This window comes from Andrographis paniculata, unplaced genomic scaffold (assembly GCF_009805555.1).
Source record: "Andrographis paniculata isolate CXL003 unplaced genomic scaffold, ASM980555v1 Contig49END, whole genome shotgun sequence".
Classification (NCBI taxonomy): domain Eukaryota; kingdom Viridiplantae; phylum Streptophyta; class Magnoliopsida; order Lamiales; family Acanthaceae; genus Andrographis; species Andrographis paniculata.
In genome coordinates, this window is record NW_026137583.1 from 3,465,058 (window position 1) to 3,489,985 (window position 24,928).

At 27.4% G+C, this 24,928-nt stretch overlaps 2 protein-coding genes and 1 pseudogene across 2 annotated transcripts; 1 reads left to right on the top strand and 2 right to left on the bottom strand.

Moving 5' to 3' along the window:
* The first annotated feature begins 10,009 nt into the window (after positions 1 to 10,009).
* Positions 10,010 to 11,607, top strand: LOC127253007 (chitinase 4-like). Its single transcript, XM_051277405.1, has 2 exons — positions 10,010 to 10,327; positions 10,962 to 11,607. Exons 1-2 carry the CDS (start codon positions 10,048 to 10,050, stop codon positions 11,372 to 11,374), a joined length of 693 nt encoding a protein of 230 aa, XP_051133362.1. The 5' UTR covers positions 10,010 to 10,047; the 3' UTR covers positions 11,375 to 11,607.
* A 537-nt stretch (positions 11,608 to 12,144) lies between these two features.
* LOC127252950 (chitinase 6-like) lies at positions 12,145 to 14,463 on the bottom strand (annotated as a pseudogene).
* Positions 14,464 to 16,184: 1,721 nt separating this feature from the next.
* LOC127252909 (chitinase 5-like) lies at positions 16,185 to 18,112 on the bottom strand. The gene is made up of 2 exons (XM_051277297.1): positions 17,659 to 18,112; positions 16,185 to 16,785 (listed from the first exon to the last, which is right to left on the bottom strand). Exons 1-2 carry the CDS (start codon positions 18,071 to 18,073, stop codon positions 16,376 to 16,378), a joined length of 825 nt encoding a protein of 274 aa, XP_051133254.1. The 5' UTR covers positions 18,074 to 18,112; the 3' UTR covers positions 16,185 to 16,375.
* Positions 18,113 to 24,928: the final 6,816 nt, after the last annotated feature.

Genomic DNA, 24,928 nt, shown 5'->3' on the forward strand with positions numbered 1-24,928 from the left:
ATGTACAATAAATATATTATAAGTAACACACAATAAATGTACTAATTTAATGTATTTATAGTTATTTATGATGTATTTCATCCGTCCAATTTAATTTGTCCATTATTTTCATTTCTGTCAATTCAATATAAATTGTCCATTTTTTTTTTAAAAAAATATAATTATACACTTTAATCACATCTTAAAATTCATAATTTATATATTTTTTATTTTAATTAAATTATTTAGTTATCTTAATTTTAATTTATAATTATTTTTACTAATATATTTTTTAATTATTTACTAATTGTATAATATCTAAAACTTTGTGCTCCAGTTAAAGAGAATAAATTAACTGGGATGAACGAAATATTATATATTTAATACTTATTTTAAAATTTTAATAAAAAAATTATTTATTATAGGTTAATTGGTGTTTATAGGTATGGCATCTGGCGGGGGGGTTCAGATTTCTAGTGCTAGAACATGCCTTTTAAATCATTGTTTGATTGTATTTTAAAAATTGATTTCAAACATAAATTTTTATTTAAATAATATTTTAATATGATTTATAAAAAAATATATATATTAAAACGTAAATATTAAATAGTATTGATTTTGAAAATGATAACCAAATCCCATATTTCTACTATTTGGACTATGCTTTTCCCGAAAAAAAATTTTTTTTTTCCTCTTACAAAATATCTCATCATACATTATTTTAATACTAAACTCAAGCTAAAATTTTTCCAAAACTTATCAAAAAAAACATACCCATGTATATATAGATTATATATATATGTCATACAATATAAGATAATAAAAATTTAAAATAATGAATATTAAATCAACATGGAATAAATTTGGTTTACATGTAGTGATCCGAACAAATCAATAGTATTATACAATTTTGTGCCAATCAGCATTTAATATAAATAGTTGTGATTTCACATTGAAATCACAACCAAACACACCATAAGGGTTTGTTAGGTTTTAATTTGAGTTTAGATTTTTAATTTAAATTTTGATTTAAATAATAGTATGATATAATGATGTTACAAGAAGAAATAATTTATGTTAATTGATAATGAAACATAATGAATAATATTCCCTCCGTACCGTAACAAAATATCAATTTTTCCATTTTAGTCTGTTCCATAACAAAGTATCAATTTCCTTTTCTAGTAACTGTACTGTCTACCTAACATTACAAATACACTTACAACTTACAATATATTACACAAATGTCATTACTTTTATATCACACACTAATAATGTTATTTTAGTCATTTCTACTTTATTTCTACTATATCCCAATATAATACAAATATTTCTAAAACTACGTATAAAAAGCAAATAGATACTCTTTTGGGACGGATGGAGTATTGAAATAGATTTGAAATCAGACTCAAGCTGATGCTAAAATTAACATATTTTTTCAAAAGAAAAAAAAATATATTTTCAAATTATTTTACTAAAACTAATACACTGTAATTCAATTTATTATAATGGCTTAAATAACAAATTAAATTAATAATTGGTCAGTTGGCATTTTCTTCCTCATTATTTATTTATGTTTTCTAAATTAATAATTCAGCTTAACTTGGCTCGTGACATGAAAATAGTTGATTACTAATGTATTCATATATATGTTGCAATAATAAAAATAATAATAATAATATTAATAAAACGAGCATTTAATATTGTTGATGTAATTTTTCAACAAAAATAAAGTAAAATTCAAAGATATAGAAAATATCCTTAAACTTGATTAATTAGTGCCTGAGATTAGGAATCTCTAAACACTGTATGGTACAGAAAATAAACTGGAAAATAAAAGACTGAAATTTAAAGTGGTGATCCCCAAATCTGACTTTGCTTTGTTGAAGTTGATTGAAGATGCCTTTTCTGACGGATTTGAATCCTTTAAAATAGCCTTTCAGAGAAAACGGTTTGAACCGCCGTCTGGTCGGTTACAGCAACCGCTGTCAACCGACCACCAATTTCTCCTCTATTGACACGTATTACAACTTCCTTCAACCGTTCCCACCAGTCACAGAACTCAGACCTGCCTCTTACCCGACCTGCCTGTCCACTGCCAAATTTCTTTTGCCCGACTTCGTCCTTCGCCCGACCTGCTTCTTCGCCCGACCTCACTTGGCCGACCTCCGCATCAGCCGCCCTCCGTCTTTGACCGAAGACCTCCGCGTCTGTCCGTACCTCTTCCTTGCCCGACCTTCCTCTTGACAGACCTCCGCGTCTGCCCCACTTCGCCTTTCACCCGATCTACGGTTTACCCGACTTGGGTACACCTTTTTTTTGTTCAGACTCCGCCCGACCTGAATACAGCCCGAACTGCTGATCACGGACAACCATCTCTTGGTAGTACCTGAGTCTGGATTTGGATCAATTCTTGAGATCTTACCTTTCTTCCTTTTCCCGACCTTTATTCTGCCCGACCTCCAGACCTTTTGGCTTTCATTCAGACCCTACCCAGAATCCTACTGCCACTTACTATTATTATTATTTTTTGTGCTTAACAAATATTCTTTTTTTTTTAAAGGAAAAATAATAAATAAGCTAGTAAAACAACATTTTTAGAACAAAACATTAATATTCCCTCCGTCCCATAACAAAGTATCTATTTTTTATTTTTTTTAGTAAGTATACTATCTACCTAACATTACAAATACTCTTACAACTTACAATATATTTCACAAATGTTATTACCTTTATATCACACCATACTAATAAAGTTATTTTAGTCATTTTTACTTTATTTCTACTACATCCCAATATAATACTAATATTTCTAAAATTACATGCAAAAAGTAAATGAATACCTACTTATGGGACGAATGGAGTATTATATATAAAAAAAACTAATATTATTAGGGCCCTAGGAACCAAAAGGAATGCTAATCACTACCATTTTTGCATATTACCTACAACTTAAAAATGATTAAGATCCCAAACAATATTCGTTGATGATCGTTGCAGGGAAAGAAAAAAAAAAAAAAAAGAGAGAATAAGATATACTCCCTCCATCCCAAAAGTATAATCTTATTGTGTTGGACATAAAATTTAAAAAATACTGATATTATATTGGTAGTTGATAAAAAATAAGGATAAATGATTTTTTTGTCCTTGTGAGTATATTAGTGTAAAAAATAGTGGCAATTGTGTAATAATAATAAAAAAATAGGGATAGTTTTATAGTAATATAATTATTTATAAAAATAAGACTATTGTTTTGAGACAGACAAAAATGATAAATAAGATTATTATATTTGGACGGAGAAAATATATATATATTCTCTGTCATTTTGGATTGTTTAAATACCAGAGTAATTATTTTTATTTTTAGTAAGCATGTACTATACATTAGAAAATTATTACAGTAAGTTACATATCATAGACAAAATAGTCTTACAAACAAATAAGTACCATTTGTCCGATTAAAAAAACCAAAAAAATTACCATTTGAGCGCGCGCGCGCGCATATATATATATATATATATATATGAAAAAAATTAATTTTGGTCTCAATATAAAAAATTCATCAATTTTAATTACAATATAAACAATTTTAATTAATTTTGGTCTCAATATAAAAAAACTCATCAATTTTAGTCACAATATAAACAATTTCAATCAATTTTGGTCTCATTATAAATAATTTCAATCAATTTTGGTCCCACTGTTAAAAAAATTAACGAAAATTGCTGACGTGGACATAACGGAAGTGACGTGACAGTTGACCTGTGAAGTACACAACCATGTACAATTATACACAGTCATACCATATATATTTCAGTGAATAATTATATATGATCATGTTGTTACACGACCATTAACAATTATATACGGCCGTATACATTTCTGTTTAAGTACTAACAAATTGGTTTATATTTCACAAAATAAGTTAGATTTTATGATTACGAGAGTGCATGTTAGTACTCTCAATTCCATTCAACTTTTAAGAAGCTTTTAAGTTATGGAATATCTAGAAAATGAACTTGAAATAAATTTTTTTGGAAAGAATAAGGGTTGTTTGGTTCGTGGATTTGGTGGAATTTCGTAGGATTTGGATTTTAAAATCCTAATGAATCCATATTTGGTTATAAAATTGATAATGTAATTTTAAATGCATGAGATTTTAAAATTCTGCATATTACTTTAAAATCTCATGTCATTGTATTTTTCATTTTACTATTATACCCTCCCATAAAAAAATCATCTTTCTTTTCCTTTTTAATATTAAATGTATATAAATATATATTTACGTTTAAATTATATTTTATTGGTTTTATACAATATAATATTATATTTAAGCATACTTCTACAAATCATATATTTATTTATAAAAATGTTGTATATATTTAATTCTTTTACTAATGATAATTTAAATAAATTAATAATTTAAAATATCAATTAATAATTTAAATTTATTATAATGGTGTATTAATTTTGTATTTTTAGTTTAAATTATTTTTTTATATTAAATATGAGAAAAAATGTCGATAATATAAAAAATAATTAAATTGTTGTATTTTTTAGTGTATAGATTATATATTACAGTATATATTTTGTATAAATATATATATTATATATTTTATTATTAATTGAAAATCGTATTCAAATTTTTTTATTAGAATACACTAAATTTAGTAAAATAAAGTTTACGGAAAAAAAAAAAAGAAAGATGTAAAGTTTGATTTATCACAATAAATAAAACCCGTGGAAGGATAATTACGTCATTTAAAATATCAAAAATCAAAATCCTTGAGCCAAACACCCCCAACCAAACACAGATAGGATTCCAAATCTAAATACAATAAATCCTATAACATATAAATCCTACTGCAAAATCTCAATTGCATCAAAAAAGTCCTTGAACCAAACAACCTGAATTGTTTTGGTATATATATATACACACGTGAGATATAAAATTTTTTATAAATAATATAAAAATAATATTTTATATTGAATGCTGATTTTTTTGTGAGACGATAAATTATATATATTATACATTGAAAATTATGTCGGAAAAAATTTATTAAAATAACAAACTCGTCTGTTGTTCTTTTATCATTTCAAATCAAAATAACACTATTCACTTAGACATATTTTCAATAAAAATATGTTATTTCCTTTCACAAAATATTATATAAAAATACTACTAATTTAAACAAAATTTCAAATCAACATTCCATTTCAAATAAATTTCAAATCTTAAAAAACAAAGCATGCTCCAATCTCGTAATTGAGAATAAATAATATATAATAATACCTCCGTCATCGAAATTTATGACCATTTAATCAGGTGTGTAAAAATATATTTCTTTTTAGAGTTAAAAAATATAAAAGAATTGTATTCTTTTACTTATATATTTTTATTATAGTAACAACAAAAAAATAATAATAAATATAAGTTTGAATGATAAACGAGTAATATTTTTTCATCGAACAATTTTTACAAAACAATAAATCAAAAAGTTTTAACCGGATAAAGTACATCAAATAACTACCCTCACGGTTGTTAACTCTCATAAAATAAACAATAACTTGTCCCATAAGGAATGACCTAGTGATGTGGGACAAATTCGTGATCGTGAGATTGTAAGTTTAACCCCTGACGCTTCTAGGTAACTTGCTTTGTCGGACCGAATAACGGCCGCAGATTCCTATATTATAAAAACACTTTGTTAATGGTGCAATATTTCTATAATATAAAATAATTAATTATACTTAATTTTTAACTTACGTTTTATTCCGTCACATCATTCAAATAAAAAAATTAAAATATACAATTCTCTCTCTATCACATAACCTAATTTCTTAATTATCTAATTTAATACTTTCTGCCTAAAATCTCTTGCCGATTCCAAATGTTATTCCTTGTTTAAAACTGAGGAAGTATAATATAAAATGAAATTACATCATCAAATATTCAAATTTTATAATGCTTGTCATTTTTGTCTGTATAAGTACAAAGTATATATTTTATTTTTAGTAAATTTGATTATATTATATATTATAATTACTCTCAAACTTATGTAATATTTATTTATCTTAATATTATTAAATCAAACTATAACATAAATATATAATAATGTTTATATAAAATACCCCCAAAACTATCATTAACTATAATATTTGTAAATCTCGAGTGAAAAAAAGTAAATATTTAACTATATATTGATTGGATGGAGTAAGTAATGGTTCCGTTCATCCTAATTTTTTTAGATGAAATAATTTTTGTTATGCGATATGAGAAATTGTGTTAAAGATATGAAATATATTATTTAAATTAAATGTTTAATTTTTTGATTTTTTGTAATGAGTATTTGAAATTTTTTTTTTAACTGTTGTATAAAATATTTTGTATTTTTTATTATTTTTTTGAGAATTGCAATTCAAAAATCGCGCCGGAGAACAGAGCCATTATATATGACTTGAGAGTTAATTTTCTAAGTTTTCTATATATATATATATTTGGATGACGTGGAAATCCGCAGTCGCTATCCGAAAGTGCAGAGTAAACTCCCGGCCAAACCTAATACCTTGTAAACCAGGCCCCGGAAGTTTTTTATATTTAATTGCTATTGTGATATCTAAAGGAATGTTTACATAGACTTGAAATACTACTATGATATCTAAAGGAAATTCCTTAAATTCCTTATCTAGTTTGGCATTGACCTTATTTGGGCATATTCTTTTTATTTTTTTAAGTATCAACTACAGTATTTCACAAAAAAATTAATTTATCATTTATTATTTAAAAAAATAAATTAAAAAAATATATGTATGTGTGTTGATAAGTTTGTGTGGATGTTTGTTTTTTAATTGTGCTTGGACGCCTGCCATGACCAAGTCAAGATAAGCATATCTAATTTTAGAACAATAATGGAAGATATATAGTTATTAAATACAGGATAAACTGTTTTTTTAGTCCAGTAACTGAACCCTTTATCAGTTTAGTCCAGTATGTAAAGTATGTTGCAAACTAGTTTTTTAAGTGAAAACTTTTCGTTGTTTTAGTCCTACTACGTCGGAGACGCGCACGTGGCTCGCCGGAAACTACATGTTCGTCAGGTGTCTCGCCTGGTCAGCAACATCCGGCGGACACGTGGATTTTATTTTATTTTTTAAATTTAATTTTTTTTTTCAATTGAACCAAATAAAAAAAATTAAAAAAGGCAAATAAAATTTTAAAAAATTAGAAAAATGAAAAAAAAATAATAAAATCTATGTGTCTGTCAAGTGTCGCTGACTTGGCAGATAGCCTCCAGCGAGCCATGTGGGCGTCTCCGGCACCGGATGACTAAAATAACAAAAAAATTTCACTTATGAAACTAGTTTACGACAAGCTCCATTTACTAAACTAAAATGATAAAGGGTACTTACGGACTAAAAAATTAATCTGCCCTTAAATTTATTATAAAAAATAAATGAGTGTGTTTGGTTTTTCTTTTTTTTTTTTTATCTAAATTTAATTTTTTTTTAATAGTATTGTGATATAATATCTTGTAAAAATTAAAATACACCCTCATTGAGTTTTTGTAATAGAAAAAAAAAAAATTTATGGGTTATTTAATGTATGTAAGATAATTTTGATATTTTTATCTTTTATACTTATATATATATATGTATAATGCTATTTTTGCAAAATATATAAAATTAAAAATGTTTTGATATTAGTGTGTAAAATTTATGTTTGAAATTGAAAACAAGCAAACCTTTTTTTTTTTTTTTCTATTTTTTTTTATTTAAAATATATATCAAACATATATTTATATTACATCAAAATAACTATTGCAATTCAAACTCATTTCTCTTTTAAATTGGTGATGATTACTTTTTAATACTCCATTATGTACGACAATCAATTTTAACCTATTTTGTAGTGAGATCAAAATTGATGCACTGAGGGAATATAATGCTATATAATACTCTCTTCGTCCCAAAATTACAGTTTGGGTTGTATTTGACACGAGATATAAAGAATATTGATATTTTATTGATAGTGGGTAAAAAATACGGGTAAAAGACTTTTTTGCCTTTGTGAATGTATTAGTGTAAAAAGTAATGACAATTGTGTAATAATAATGAAAAAGTAAGGATAATTTTATAATGATATAGTTATTTATGAAAATGAGACTATTGTTTTGTGACGGACAAAAATAATAAACAAGACTATTGTATTGGGACGGAGGGAGTAATACGCTTTGTTTGGTTGTTATTTGAAATCGATTTTAAATGAAATATTGATTTTGATTTTTGTTAAATAGTATTTTGATATAATATTTTAAAATAAAAATAAAATAATTTAATTGAAAGAGGAAATATAATATGTTTGTTTAGTGAAATTATTTGAATAAATATATATATTTCCTCTGTCTCATAATTACTTATTTATTTAGTTTTTTTATGTTAATCTTTGAATATTAATTATTATATTAAAATGTATTACAAATCAAGTAAAAATGGCAAAAATATTTTTATTAGTATTTTATAATACTAATACAGTGATATTTGTATAAAAAATCAAGTAAAAATGGAAAAAATATTTTTATTAGTGGTTTATAATACTAATATAGTTATATTTGTATAAAAAATTATACAAATATAAATATATTTTTAATATTTACTACAATGACGCAAATAATAAATAAATATCAAGTTATGAGACGGAGAGAGTATTTTTTATGTAAATTATAAAAAATTGTATAAATAATATAAAAATAATGAGTCTGTGTAATATATTAATTTTTTTTAAAAAAAAATTGGTTTTTGAGTGTTGAAAAATCTTTAAAATAATAAATTTTAATCAAAATAATTATGTGAGGTAATATATTTATAATATTAATGTAATTAGTTGAATATATCATTAATTGTTAATATAATATAAAAATAAAAATATTTAATTTTATATTTAATTATTTATATATATATAAATAGTAAAAATTGGATCCAAAATTTAAAAAAAAAAAAAGAAAAAAACATCACACACGTCCCTTGGAATAAAATAAAATAAAATAAAATAAATATATATAAGTTCAAATTCCGATCCCTTCGAATGTGTAAGTTAGTTCCTATATTATAAAATAATAGTACTATGTATATATATATTGAACTATTGTAATATGAATGACTTATATAAAATTATACTCCCTTTGTTTACTTTGGTTATAATTTCAATAATTTTTTACCATTTCATCCTTAAAAATATGATTTTATATTTTAAATAGAAAACCCTTCATTTAAATAAAAGTTACTGAAGTTTTAATATCTTGAAAAATTTTAAAAATAAAAAATTAAGTATTTGAATATTTTATATGAAGAAATATATGTTTAATATATATATATATATTTTTAAATTACTACAAATAAAAAAATACCAAAAGTAATTTAAAATACATGTAAATTGAGTGCAATAATAAGATATACATACATATATATATATATATATAAAGTTCCCATTTGCGTGATGATCATCATGTCCATTTGCACTATGGGCATTGTTTATAGTCAAAACGCAATTGTTCCCATAACCTAACTTTTTCCAATATTTGTTATTTATACAGCCATCTTTATTATTATTATTCTTCAATAAAAATATAATGGATTTATCTTGTTTGAATTTGAAATTTTAATTTATATTAATTTAAATATATATTATGATTTCATATTTTCTGAAAAAAATAATATAATTTTCTTTTTAAGTTATTACAAAAAATATTTTCATTTTATTTTTAGTAGTAAAACACAACTATTGTATTTTATTTACTATAAAAATAAATCATCATTATTCTTCACTTTATTAAAATTCATACCCAATTAAATATACATAATTTTGGACGAACAAAGATAATACTAGTATTTTTAATTTGAAATCATAAACAAACAAACTCATTGTTTCTCACTACAAAAAATAATTATCAAAATTAATATTTTTTAAAAAAAATCCAAAAATTAAACACACTTAAACATTCTAAAAATCTTACTTATAAATAGCAATCATTCCCTCCTTACTCATCCACACAAAAAACACTCTCCATCCAAATGACTAACTCTTTATACATATTCACTCTTCTCGCCATATTTTCAGCCGCCGGAAAATGGGTTTCCGGCCAGGGCCGAGTAGCGGATGTTGTGACCGATCAATTCTTCAACGGGATTATCAACCAGGCTGCGCCAGGTTGTCCTGGCCGGACCTTCTACAGTAGGTCCGCTTTTCTTCAGGCCCTCGGCTCATTTCCGAGGTTCGGAACTGAGGGGTCGCCGGAAAATGCTAAGCGCGAAATTGCCGCCTTCTTTGCCCATGTCACGCATGAGACTGGACGTAAGGGTTTTCTTCCATTTATTTGAATATATCTACGTGTTCGGAAAAATGTGTGAAAGTATGGTCTCTACTATTTTAGCGATAAATAATTTTTAAAAAAATATAATATATACATATAAATATAAATAGAATATATATATATATTTTGTTTTTCAACCTGAAGATAATAAATGCATGTTAGTATGTGTTTTTGGGATATTTTTAGTATCTTAGCCTGTGAATTCTGTACTGATGTGGTTAAGTCAACATAGTACTGATTTGATAACCAGCATATACTTACACATAGTAAAACATATGTTGAGTTATAATATAACATATGTTGTATTATAAATATGTTGATATATATATAAATATATACTCATTATATAATATATGTTGATCTGGTTAAATCAGCACCATACTAATTTGACCGGATCAGCATCTGATCATGCCTATACATATTATTTGAAATAAAATAATTGTTAGATTTATGATGTCTTGCATAAAATTTAGATGTTGAAAGTAATTTAGCAAGAACATTATTTTGTTTAATTCCATTTGATATTATTATTACTTTAGATGTTAATTGCTACAAAAATATCAAATTAATTGCAAAAATAATTAATAAATAAATGATCGCGAATTTCATCCACAGACATGTGCTCCCGAGTAGAGAAAGACGGCAAGTCTCGAGACTATTGCGACGAGACCAACCGACAATGGCCATGTGTGCCGGGCAAGGGTTATTACGGCCGAGGTCCATTGCAGCTGTCGTGGAACTACAACTATGGTCCGGCCGGGCGAGACATAGGATTCGATGGTCTGAACAACCCTGAAATCGTTGCTAGAGATCCTGTTGTATCCTTCAAGACAGCCCTGTGGTTTTGGATGAGGAACTGTCATAATGCCATAGTTTCCGGACAAGGATTTGGCGCGACAATTCGCGCCATCAATGGACAGCTCGAATGCAACGGGGCGAGCCCGGCAACCGTCACTGCCCGCGTCAATTATTACAAGGATTACTGCGGTCAATTTCGGATTAATCCGGGGGGTAATCTTCGATGCTAGAGAAGATAATTTAGATTGTGCCAAGAACAAATAGTAATGAATAAAAACCTCTACTCCATATTGTATACTTTGAGGTTTGAATAGGGGTGATATCATAGTAGATCGGGTATGTTTGAAATTTTACTCGGACCTGACCCATTTATTTGGATCGGATCTAGTTATTATCGAATTAGGTATGAGTTGGATCTAATAACAAAATAATGTGATAAAATCAAATCCTGAATTTTGTTTCATACTTGAACCCAATAGAACTATCCATAACAATAATAATTAATACTATGAAAATATTACTTTCTTTGTTGGTGATGCTTATGCCATTGTGTAGACATAGAATAATAAATAATATTTATATTTTAATATAAAAATGGGATAGATAAAAATTAAAATGAGTTATTATAGAAAATTTATTAATTAATTAATAAAAATGTGATGCGATAAGTAGAAAAAAATAATAACAAAATTGGATTTGATTGTCTTTTTTTATTATTTTAAATAAAAATGCTATCATATTAGAATATTAATTAATACTATATTTTTTTGTAAATATATACTGATTTAACTCGATCAACACATAGTCGAAGCAAAAGTAATACTACTTCTATAAATAAATAATAGTATTAGAAACCAAACAAAATATTATAAAATATAGTATTAGAAATTATACAAAATAGTTAAAAAAAAATATATAAGTAAAAAGAAAACACACACAACAATATTATATATATATATATGTATATATATATTTTCGATAAATTACAAGAGTGATTATTCGAGAGGTTCACATGATATACTAAAAACACTTATAAACTCCACCATTTTATTCATCACCATGTCTTCATCGGACAATCTCTCTCCCTCTACTTAACACCGGAGATTGCCGCCGCCGCGGTTAACTCCGAAACGACTGCAATAGTTCATGTAATAATTAACATGAGCAGCGACCGTTGCCGGATTCGCCCGTTGCATTTGAGCTGTCCATTTATGGCGCGAATCGTGGCCCCGAAACCTTGTCCACTAGTAATGGGATTATGACAATTTTTCATCCAGAACCAAAGGGCTGTCTTAAAAGATATGACTGAATCTCGGGCCACAGTGTCGGGATCGCCAAGACCATTGAACCCGATGCTCCGGCCAGCAGCGCCGTAGTTGTAGTTCCATGTCAGCTGCAGGGGACCTCGGCGGTAGTATTTTTTTGTTGGATATTAAATATATGAAAGATGAAGATGAAAGGACTTTGTCCTACATTGAAAATAAAAAAATTCAACCTTCCGTATATTGTCATTGTTATCAAATTTATTTAAATGAATCAATGAGATATTGAATTTGGGCCATGAGTGAGCTAGAGTGGCTTGGGCTTATCTAGCTCAATTATATTAAATGTCAAGATAGGGAATAATAAAATTTGAAACATATATAATTGGAGGCAATAAAATCAATTTTATTTGACATAATATAATAGTTGGTATTTAATTTATAATCTAGGAACTTTTCAAGAAGTCAAAATATACAAATTAATCTTATTTTATCTACATATGTCTTTTTCTAGAATGATTGGGGGATTATTGTAAATCCATGCATGAATCATGGCGCAAAGTCTTCCTTCTTGAATTTACTTATTAGTTAGATAGTATTTTAGGTTTATATATTTTTAAATGGAAAATTGTATTATAAAATATACTCCATATTTTAAATAAATAATAATAATTTGAAATCAAATTTGACGAGCTCGTTGAATTGGTTTAGTCTAGTCACTTTAAGGAGGAATGAGCCCAAAGACTTATTATTATTATTATTATTATTATTATTATTATTTATAATGTGAAAATCCGCAGCCGCTATTCGAAAATGCGCATTGGATAAATTTTCGGCCGAATTTAATACCATACAAACTAGGTCCTCTTGCCATAGGTTATTCTGTCCTCATCTTAACATTTTTAATATTGAATTTTATTATCTAAAAATTTAGAAAACTCATATTTTAAACTAAATTTAGAGAGTATGTAAAAAGTTACAAAATAAAATAATATTTTCAAAAATTAAGTACGAACTTTTTACGCTCTTGTAGCAAAAAAAATATCGAATATTAGAAAAAAAAAAAGAGCTTTGAATATAAATAAGTATTGAATATTTTATATTTAAAAAAGAATATACTATCTTCATCTGGTTTTAAGGGTCACATTTAGTTTATGTTAGTTTTGGATATTAATTAATATAACAAAATATAGTACAAATAAATAGAAAATGACAAAAATACTTTAACTAGTGTTTTATAATACTAATATAATGACATTTGTATCAAAAAAAAATTATACAAATAGAAGAATATTTTTAATATTAAGTACAATAACACAAAATATAAATATAACTCTTAGATAGCGAAGGGATTATATTATATAGTTATTTATATTGTTGGCCCCGAAAAACAATTAACCCACACGGCAGCAATATCTCACCACCAAGAACACGCACAACAGCAACAAACTTAAAAAAAAAAAATCAACTCAGAAAAATCCCTCAACACAGACTGGTTGTTCGTTGGACGATCGAATTGGGAATGAGCATACTGGTGACGAAAAATAATAGAAACACAACGAAATGATAATCCAGTTCAGTCATCAATGACCTACATCTGGGAGGTTCCAACCCAGACCCATGCTAAACTCACTACTGAAACCATTGAAGCACATGATATATAGATACAATTGAGCTACACACTCAAAAATCTATCTCTCTATTTCTTTATGATTTTCCCAACTCAACCTATCCCACAAACCCCTCACTCTCAATGTTTGATATTTCTCACACACTTCTTTCTTTCTGATTATGTTGCTTATACCACATTTCCACACATTTTCATAATCTAACAAATTTTTCTTACGAATTCCCACTTACCCATCTGTTGAAACCGAATAGATTCTTTCTGTTTCACTTGCAGGACACCTCAGCACCTGGGCTACACTCACCATCATCAATTCGTTTCTAAGACACAGGCTAAATGGACCTATGACAAAGGCCCAGTCTTCAATTAAAATGACGAAGGCCCAGTTCTCAATTGAAATCCATCTGTTGTCCAGACTGCCTGCCGACATCAACCAAAATCCAAACAAACGACCGATAACAATATATATATGTATATATATAATTAAAAAAATGGGATTTAAGAACAAGCAAACACCAGAAATCCGAATGGTCAATTCTTGAATTCTTCAGTAGATAATAATGCTAAATATAAAAAGCTCTTTGTGCCATAAGATATGCTAAGATTAGTTGTGCCACTAACAATATTCAAAGATTGTTGTTATTATGTTGGCTCGACTTTGATTTGAACTTGGCTTTGAAATGTTGAAGTCCATTCAACAGTCGACAATCATCGAGGATAATGGCAAAATAAATAAATGAATAAATCATCTTGACTAGCTACAAGATGTGATTATTGTTCCATAATTTATGTATATTATAATGTATATATTATACATAATTTAAGTGTTTTATTGATTATTTCAAATTAAAAATATTATTATTCAATGATGCAGTGTTTTTTAATAAAAATATATACTTTTTTTTTCTTATAAAAATCATATTAAAATTCTGTCTACAATAAAATTTAAATAAAAGAGAAAAACTCAAACTTCAACAAAAACATAACAAACCCTAATTACAGCATAAACTTTTTTATTCAATTATGTACATATATCGAAATGTTATATATATGTTAAATATATTTTAATTTAAATTATTATATTTCATTGTCTTATCGAAACTATTAAATATTCCCTTTTTAAAGGTCTAAGAGTCTCATTTTTACATTTAAAATAAACTTATATTTGTATAATTGTTTGCACAAATTTTATTATAATAATATTATAAGATACTGATATAAGTATTTTTACTTTTTTTTTCTTTTGATTTGTACTACGTTTTTATACAATTATTAATTTTTAAATATCAATATGAAAAAGTAAATGAGACCTTTAAAGTCGGACAGAGGTAGTATTAATTTTATTTTAGTACTAAAAAATTCAAGTTCATAACATCAAACAAGCTTGCCCTTAATATTTGCTGCTATAGTGTTTTTACAGAGAATGAAATTATAATTCACACATATTTTCTAGAGTTTAGATTTTCTTTTATGTTTTCATTTTGTTAGTTCAAACAATAGTTTTAATATGATGTTGTTTATATGATAAAATATTATTATTTTTTATTTTTATAAAAATGTTATGATAATTGTATTTTTTAAAAAAAAATTTAAATCAAACTTCGAAATAATTGAATATTAAACTAACAAAAAGTTAGGCCTAAGATTGATTTGCCTAAAATCTTTATTTTCTAAACATGAGACAATTAATATTTGGTAATTCAAAGGGTAATATATAGAATAAATGCATGTAATAATGGTTGTACGAAATGTTTTGAATATTTGTTAAGGCCTTTATTCATTTATTTATTTATTAAGGCCTAATTTGTTTAATTACTCAATGCTTGAATTTTTATTTTATTTATATATATATTTTTATGACCATTAAATGAATTTGATATTTTAAAAATAAAAACTAATTGACTACAATAATATCTTTAAATAAAATAAAATATAGTACTCTCTTCGGTAACACTTAGAATTTTCTTTTTTTTATAACGTTAAGGTATACAATTTTTTTTTAGTAATTGTAAATTCTATTATTCAATACAATTATTTCTATTTTATTACATATTTATCATTATACCATCACTTTTATATTAAAAATTAAGAATAAAATTATCTTCTTTTTTTAAAAAAATTTTGCGCCGTTAACGCGGAACAGAAAAAGTATTACAAGTAATATTATTGTGTTTATTTTTATTTATTATTCATTAATATTCTTCAATAGATCACAAGAGTGATTATTCAAGAGGATCACATAATACTAAAAATCAAACACACAACAATTCATCGATCTCAAACTAATCTTGAACTTGAGGTTTTATTCATCACCATGTCTTCATCTGACAATCTCTCTCCCTCTAACATCGAAGATTACCACCGGGATTGACTCCGAACCGACTGCAATAGTTCGTGTAATAATTAACACGGGCAGTGACCGTTGCCGGATTCGCCCCGTTGCATTCGAGCCGTCCATTTATGGCGCGAATCGTGGCCCCGAAACCTTGTCCACTAGTAATGGCATTATGACAGTTTGTCATCCAGAACCACAGGGCTGTCTTAAAAGATATAACTGCATCTCGGGCAACAATGTCGGGATCGCCAAGACCATTGAACCCGATGCTCCGGCCGGCAGCGCCGTAGTTGTAGTTCCATGTCAGCTGCAGGGGACCTCGGCCGTAATACTTTTTACCGGCTGCGCACGGATAATCTGCTCTGTTCTCGCAGTAATTTTGGTTCGCGCCTCCGATCTCTTCTCTGTAGCACATGTCTGCATTCGGACATTTTGCGAAATTTGTCAATTTTCTTTTGCTTTGTGTATTGTGATCTTATGGTATGTTATGTGCCACCTTTAGTATTGATGTCTTATGCGAATGAAATTGTTCGTAACTCACATGTGGTTTAAAAAATTTGCACAATTTTCCTTTGTAATTTAAAAGTACAAAAAAGTTTCATGTAATTTTTAGAGGATTTTGAGCAATATTTTTAATATACGACGAAGTTTGGTACAATTTCTAAATTAAATAGAACAATGGTGCAGACATTTTAGACGCAAGTGGATTATAAATAATTTTGCCTTCATTTTATTATCTTCATTGAGGTATTTCGATCCTATTTTGAAATTTTAGTGTAATATTATTCGTTCTTTTTTCTTTTTTTTTTTCAATTTAATCTCTAAATTTTCTAACTAACATATTGTATTAGTAACTTTTTTATATGTGAAATATCATATCTAACTCTTGTTTTATCTAAGAATGTTAAGAAAGCAAATTCGTAATTTTGTCTTCATTTTCTTATTTTGGTATAATTACATGTTGAAGTATGTAATGTAACTGTCATAATAAAATAATAATAAAAAAAAAAAGTCAGCGTCTTTTTAATGCATGTGTAGAGAATTCTTGTAAATGTACTATTTCCTGAAGAATATAAAATATGCTTTAATAAGTTTATACAAAAAAAAATGTCATTTTAAGAAAACTAAAAATAAAAAATAAAAATCATATTTTGAACGACAGAGGAAGTAATATAAACATAATAACATAAATGTATTTACTATATTGGATTCCAAATAATTATTTAACTCGATGCCCAAAAATTTTGTTACGCGTCCAAAAAATACACTAAAGAATTATCGAACACTTACGTCCGGTCTCATGTGTGACATGGGCGAAAAACGCGGCGACCTCCTGCCTCCGGACATCATTGGATCCCTCATTAGCGAAATTCGGATATGACCGAGCGGCCTCAAGAAAAGCCGCCCGGGTGTAGAAGCCCCTTCCGGCGCAATTTCCCGGGGCTTGATTGATTATGCTATTAAAAAAGGCATCGGTAACGATACTAGCAAGGGAAGTCGGGGTGGATGGGGTTGGGGTTGGGGTGGACGGGGGCCGGTTGCACGGCCCCTCACGGCAGCCGTCGCCGCAGTAGTCATTGCCGAGGCCGCAATAGCCCCAGCGGCTGCAGCAGAGGTTGCGCGCCGCGCAGCCGCAGTTCTGGCCGGAGACCAATTGGCCGGCGGCGAGAAGTACGGCCAGAAGGGGGAGGAAATACTTAGCCATTTTATTTAGTGGTTAAATTATGTTGAGTTTGATGAATTGAAGAGCAATGAATGTGGGGTATTTATAGGGCAGGTTTTGGGGAGATTTTATTGATTTATGAGATTGGAAAAAGTTTGGCAGAGGGATTATTATTATTGATCTTGACTTTGAACAGGAAATTGATATATAATATTATAATATAGAGATATATATGTACTGTATATATTCCAACACTACTACTAGAAAGTTGATGGCTATGTTTGTTAAATGTTGTACTACGTCGTCCATCATCTTGACTTGGTCATTGTAAATAAATTACTAATATTTAATTATACTATATGTATATATAATATGTAGGATTAAAATCATTTTGAAAGATGTGTTTTATAATAGTATATATAATTTTGATATAAATTTTTTAAATAAAAATTTATATAATACACTAAATTAATTAATTAAATACTTATTAATGACTAAGGTAAATTAATATTATGAAAAATTAGTTTTTTTTTTTTTTTTTTTTTTTTTTTTTTTTTTTTAATGACGTAGGAATACGAAGCCGATACTAGATGCGCATTCGGTAAACCCCGACCGAACCTAATATCATACAAACTAGGTCCGACAACTAAGTCACACTAGGCGAACCATATGTGACAGATGACCTGAAACGTTGGGGTTCATTAATTAGTTTTGAAAATATATTTATTGAAGGGAGAGAAATAGATGATTTTATAATTAGTGTTTATTAAACTAGCTCTTTGAGAGAACTTCTTTTGCTCTACAAGCTAAATTTTTGAAAAATTATACTCGTTCCGGAACTATAGTCTTGGTTGTGTTGGGCAAGAGATCTAAGGAATATTGATACTAGATTGACAGTGGATAAAAAGTATATGTAAAAGACATTTTTGCCCTTGTAATTGTATAATAATAATAATAATAATAATGAAAGAGTAAGGGTAGTTATATAGTGATATGATTATTTATGGAAATAAGACTATTGTTTTGGGACGGACAAAAATAGTAAACAAGACTATTGTATTGGAACGGAAGGAGTATATGCCAATGCATTATATTATCATTTTGATTCTAGTTAAAAATTCTTTTTTTTTTTTTAATTTATATTTTCCCTTACATATCATATTACTACATTATGCATTTTTAAAAGTATTTTTGTGTGATTCTTATAACATAAAAATAAGACGGCTATTAAGGTGCTAACGAGATTAAATAGCACCATACTGATTCGATCAAATTACACCACACACCGTCAAATGATAGAATAACGAGTTTTGTAAATATGTGAGATATGTTTTTATTAGCGAGATAAATATATGATAAAAATAATAATAAGATATACATGAAAGATGTCTTTTGCAATTTTCTCGGTTGTTACCTATTGCACAATATAATTATATTTCTAAGGGAGGATGAATGTATAGTCTGTTCAAACAAAGACATTTCATGATCTGAAATGGCCATATTAAAAAATATGGAAATGAAATTTCAGCATAAGAAAGTGATATCCAATACAATTTTATGTACCAAACTTTCAAAATGACACCAATAAAAACTAGCTACATAAAAGTGCCACATCATGTGCATGCACCCACACAAACAAATATATGATTAAACAAATATATATATATATATATATGCTTAAACAAGTCCGTAAATAATGGCCTAGTCTTGTGGGATGAATTCGTAATCGTGAGGTCATAGATTCAAACACCGATGCCTCCAGATATAATTTGTCATACATGATTCGTCTAATGTGATTTGTTTTATCGGATCTAGTTTGTAGAGTGCACCTGAAAAACAACAGCTGTAAATTTCCATATTATCAAAAAATATATATCTTTTTTTAACCAAGATAGCTACAATTCTTAAGGCAATGATAAGTCCTTTTGAGAATTAGTAGCACCTTTCGGATCAATACTTACTTGATGCGAGGTTCTAAATTGTCTCGACTTGTAAAATAACCTTAATGCTCGTAAACTGGATACAAGCCTTCACCAATGCAAACAAATGGAGATGCAAACCCCTTTTGCGGAACAATATGTTTTCGCCTAAGTGCTACCATAAGCGAAGTTCCAATGTCGACATGAACTACCTGCACACCGGCACGAGCTATGTAACCTCCGACACGATCTTTTAGATAGACTTGCCATTCCTCTTAGACTCACGAATACGACATTTTACTCCGAGTGAAATCTTTCTCTCCAAATGTTGATCCTGTGACCTACGCAGCCAGGAAGAAAATCTATACCGATCGATACCTACCTATTAATGAAGATGGATAGCCGCGATGTTCTTGAAAGTTATGCGAGTTGCAACCGCTACAGCTAACTAATTGCTATCCTAGAAGTTTATAAATATCGTCCATATTATGTTGTAATTTACACTACATACACAGAGTTACTTGTATTCACTGTCTACTCTACATTCCTTCATAGTTCAACTGTAAGAATCTCTTTTTATTAGTTTAGTGTGGTGATCAAGGAACTTTTATGGAGATTCTTCACCCCGACCACCCATTTCTACCACCGAAATCATTTTCCTGTGATATTTGACTTGTTTTTCCTTAGATATAATTTAGAATAATTTACTCCCTCCGTCCCAGATACCGTGTCTGCTACACTGTAGACACGGTATTTTAGGAGGGGTGTAATTAGTAGATAATTAATAATGTATTAGTAAAAATAATTATCTTATAATATAAATAATTATAAATTAAGATTAAGATAACTAATTAATTTAATTAAAATTAAAAAAAATTAAAAATTTAAAATTAGATTAAAGTGTGTAATCATTTTCCAAAAAATGAAAGTGACATGGCATGTGGGACGGACAGAAACGACAACATGGACATGGTATCTGGAACGGAGGGAGTACTATATTTTTAGAAATAAATTATTGTTATTCTTATTTGTTTATTTGATTCACACAGTATTCATATGTTCACACTTGAGTATGTTTAAATTAAACTTTTTGTAAGATTGTGGAATGGCATAAATAGGCTAACATTCATGTCTATGCTCGTATCGCACTGTTAACCGATTGTAGGTAGTTCGTAGCAATTAAGTACATGAGAGGCTTGTCGAACTGTTTAATCTGTAACTGAAATTTAATCTATACTAGTAAAAACCGTTTAAGTAAATTCCATGATACTTCATTCTATTAAATTTATATTTTAATTGTGCATTTAATTCGGTCTTTTACTCGTACCATTGATTGCACTATGAGTATTTTTTGAATTTTTTCGCAACTTAAAATTTCTAAAATTTGACCTAGAGACTCACTCAATCGAAAGAGTATAAAATTTATCTTTGATACGACTAAAGTAATTGCAATTTTGATTTCATTTTATTCAATATTTATCGTCATATTTAAGTCCTGAACACAAACTATGATTTTCTATTCACATACCCGTGTCACCCATCAATCCTTATACCACTCAATATCACATATAAATCAATTAAAGTCGAATAATTAAATATATCCTTATCAACATCCTTAAACCTGACTATTGTGCCTTTCATATACATTATAAGTAGGTCACAAATCATATACTTGTCCACCCATATAAGCATACATTATAAGTAGGTCACAAATCATATACTTGTCCACCCATATAAACATAGCGATGGAATCTTGTATATGGTTAGAACTGTAAAACAAACGAACAGTTCGCGAGTTCGGCTCGGTTCGATTTGTTTGAATTCGCTAAAAGCTCGTTTGTTAAGTTAAAGTCGAACACGAATATAAATTTTGGTTCGTTATGTTCACAAACGAGCTCGAGCTTGTTCGCGAACGTTCGATAGTATTTATTAGGAAAATTAAATTAATAATTTTTTATTTAATAAGTATATATATCTTTATAAAGATTATATTGCATTCTATCTTTTATTTAAATTTATTAATAAAAATTATAATTATTATTAGCTAAGTTTAATTTTTTTTAAAAATTAAATAAATAAAATAAAATTTCTCTTAACGAGCCGAGCCGAGCTGAACACGAACAAAAAAATTGCTAAACGAGTCGAGTTCAAACAAAAATTTCAGCTTGCATCTCTTAACAAACGAACACGAGCCGAGCTCGAATCCTTAACAAGCTGAGCTCAAACATGACAAGCTCGACTCTAGTCGGCATTTTTACAGGTATTTGCAATAGATAACAAATATTGAAACATACCCGCATCATAAGTCCTAACAAAAATACTAGTATATTGAATTAAAAAATTGTTGTATACTATGAATTAAGTAAAAAATGGTAGAATTTTAGATTGAATAATAGTAGTATATTCAGCATATCCCACCACAAATATATATATATATATATAAGTAATATTGTCCAACCACAAATGTACTGTATAGATTTGAATAGTAAAAATTTTGAATTCAAATAGTTGTATAATGTGATATAAATGTGTTTAATGTGATATTTTGAATGTAAAATTGATTTTTAGTATAATATAAAAAATGAAAAATAGGTATTTGATTTGATATTTTTGGGGAAAAAAATAGGATGAACAGTGTATTAAAAATCCAATCTCCAAACAAACATTTGTAATGTCTGGGGTTTATATTTTGTAATGATTATATTGAAAAAAATCATTATTTTATTAAAAAGTAATATGTTGATGTGATAGTTTGAATTAGATGATATCTAAATACTCCCTCCGTCCCCGGAACTATAGTCTTGGTTGTGTTGGCACGGGATTTAAGAAATATTAATATTATATTGATAGTGAGTAAAAAATATAGGTAAAAAACATTTTTGCCTTTACGAGTGTATTAGCGTAAAAGGTAATGACAATTGTGTAATAATAATGAAAGAGTAATAGTAGTTATATAGTGATATGATTATTTAAAAAAAATAAGACTATTGTTTTGGGATGGACAAAAATAGTAAACAAGACTATTGTTTTGGAACAGACAAAAATAGTAAACAAGACTATTGTATTGGAACGAATGGAGTATTATTTAAAAAAATTGTGAGTAGTAATTAAAAGTAATGTTTAATTTGATGGATGTGAATAAAACTAAATATTAATTTAATTTTAGGAATAGTAAAAATGAAAATTTTGTTGCTAGTCGGTCTTGTGTTGTCTATTATTAGTAATTTTTTTTTTTAAGTTTTTTTATTCTTTGCGTTAGAAATTTTAGAACAAAAATAAAGTATTTTAACATTTTGGTAAAATTGTAGCCAATACTCGAACACTAAAATTATATTAATTTCGTCTCCTTTCAGAGTATTTATTTTTTATTTTAGTCGCAAATAGGGTTATGGGACTCGAGGTCGAGACCTAGCTAGGTTCTAATACTATATTAAATGCAAAATAACTGTTTCACCTAAAAATTCGATTAATTATTTATACGCAAATGAAAGTCTCGATAGTTGGATTCAGTAATTATTTTAGCCTGCAGCCTCCACTATCGTTCTTCCGCCAAAAATATATCAAACTTTAGTTTATAGTGAATTGTGAGTTACTATCAATACATTTTGACATTTTTAATATCATGTTTTGAAGCCAAAATTAATACTTAGAACATAAATAAATATTCAATATTTTATGGCTTAAATAGAATACATATTCTATAATTTGTTTTACATAATAAATAATTATATTCCCTCTCTCTCAATACAATAGTCTTGTTTACTATTTTTGTCCGTTTCAAAACAATAGTCTCATTACCATAAATAACCATCTCACGATAAAACTACCTTTACCTTTTTCATTATTATTACACAATTGTCACTACTTTTTACATTAATACACTCACAAAGGCAAAAAAAAAAAATTATCCGTACTATTTATCAACTACTAATATAATATCAATATTCTTTAAATCTCGTGTTAAACACAACCCAAACTATAATTATGGGACGGATGGAGTATTAAATATCAAGCAAACATCCCAAATCCCAGTGGTCAATTCTTAAACTCTTTTGTAGTCTTGTATATAATAATGCTGAATTCATAAAGAAATTTGTGTCTTAAGATATGCTAAAATTAGCTTCTTTTATTTTTTCTAAGATATGCTAAATCACTAAGGGTGTGTTTGTTTGGGGGTATGGATTTTGAATTGGAAAAATTTTGAATTTAAATAGTTGTATGATGTGATATAAATAGGTGTTGATGTGATGTTTTAAATGTAAAATTGATTTTTAGTATAATATAAAAAATGAAAAATAGGTGTTTGATTTGCTATTTTTGGAAAAATAAATAAATAAACAGTGTAAATCAAATCCAATCCCCCGAACAAACACTCCCAATAATATTCAAAGTTTGAAAAGGAATCAGTCTATGCTAAGCTGACAATCATGGAGGATAATGGCCAAATAAAAAAATGACTGGCTACAAAGTTGTTCCATAATTTATGTATTAATATTACTTACTCCCTCCGTCCACAAATTAACTGTCTTGTTTTTTTATTTGGAATGTCCAATAATTATTGTCTTTTTTTTATTTTTATACACAAAATTTACTCTTTTACCTTTACTTTATTTACTCTTTCATTTTCTATACTAAAGATTAAGGGCAAATTTGTTATTTTATAACAAAAACTCTAATTGCCTAAAAATGTGTGTAAATATCATATAGGACATTAGAAAATAGACAGAGAGAATATATTATACATAACGTAAGTTATACCGTAAGAATAATGTGTGTTTCAAATTCTTTTTATTGTTTATTCAATTATAATATTGGTTTGAAATACATATATCCAAATACGATAAATATATATATATATATAATATCAAATATTAATTTTTATTATAAAAAATAATTTCATAACGTTGAACAAGAGCTCCAATAGTCTTTTGAATATTTGTTAAGACCAATTCGTTTGTTCATTGTTTTTTATAATTAT

Coding starts and splice junctions, on each gene's coding strand:
- LOC127253007 (XM_051277405.1), top strand. CDS start 10,048: ATGACTAACTCTTTATACATATTCACTCTTCTCGCCATATTTTCAGCC. Junction 10,328..10,961: donor TGTCACGCATGAGACTGGAC/GTAAGGGTTTTC, acceptor TTTCATCCACAG/ACATGTGCTCCCGAGTAGAG.
- LOC127252909 (XM_051277297.1), bottom strand. CDS start 18,073: ATGGCTAAGTATTTCCTCCCCCTTCTGGCCGTACTTCTCGCCGCCGGC. Junction 16,786..17,658: donor TGTCACACATGAGACCGGAC/GTAAGTGTTCGA, acceptor GTCCGAATGCAG/ACATGTGCTACAGAGAAGAG.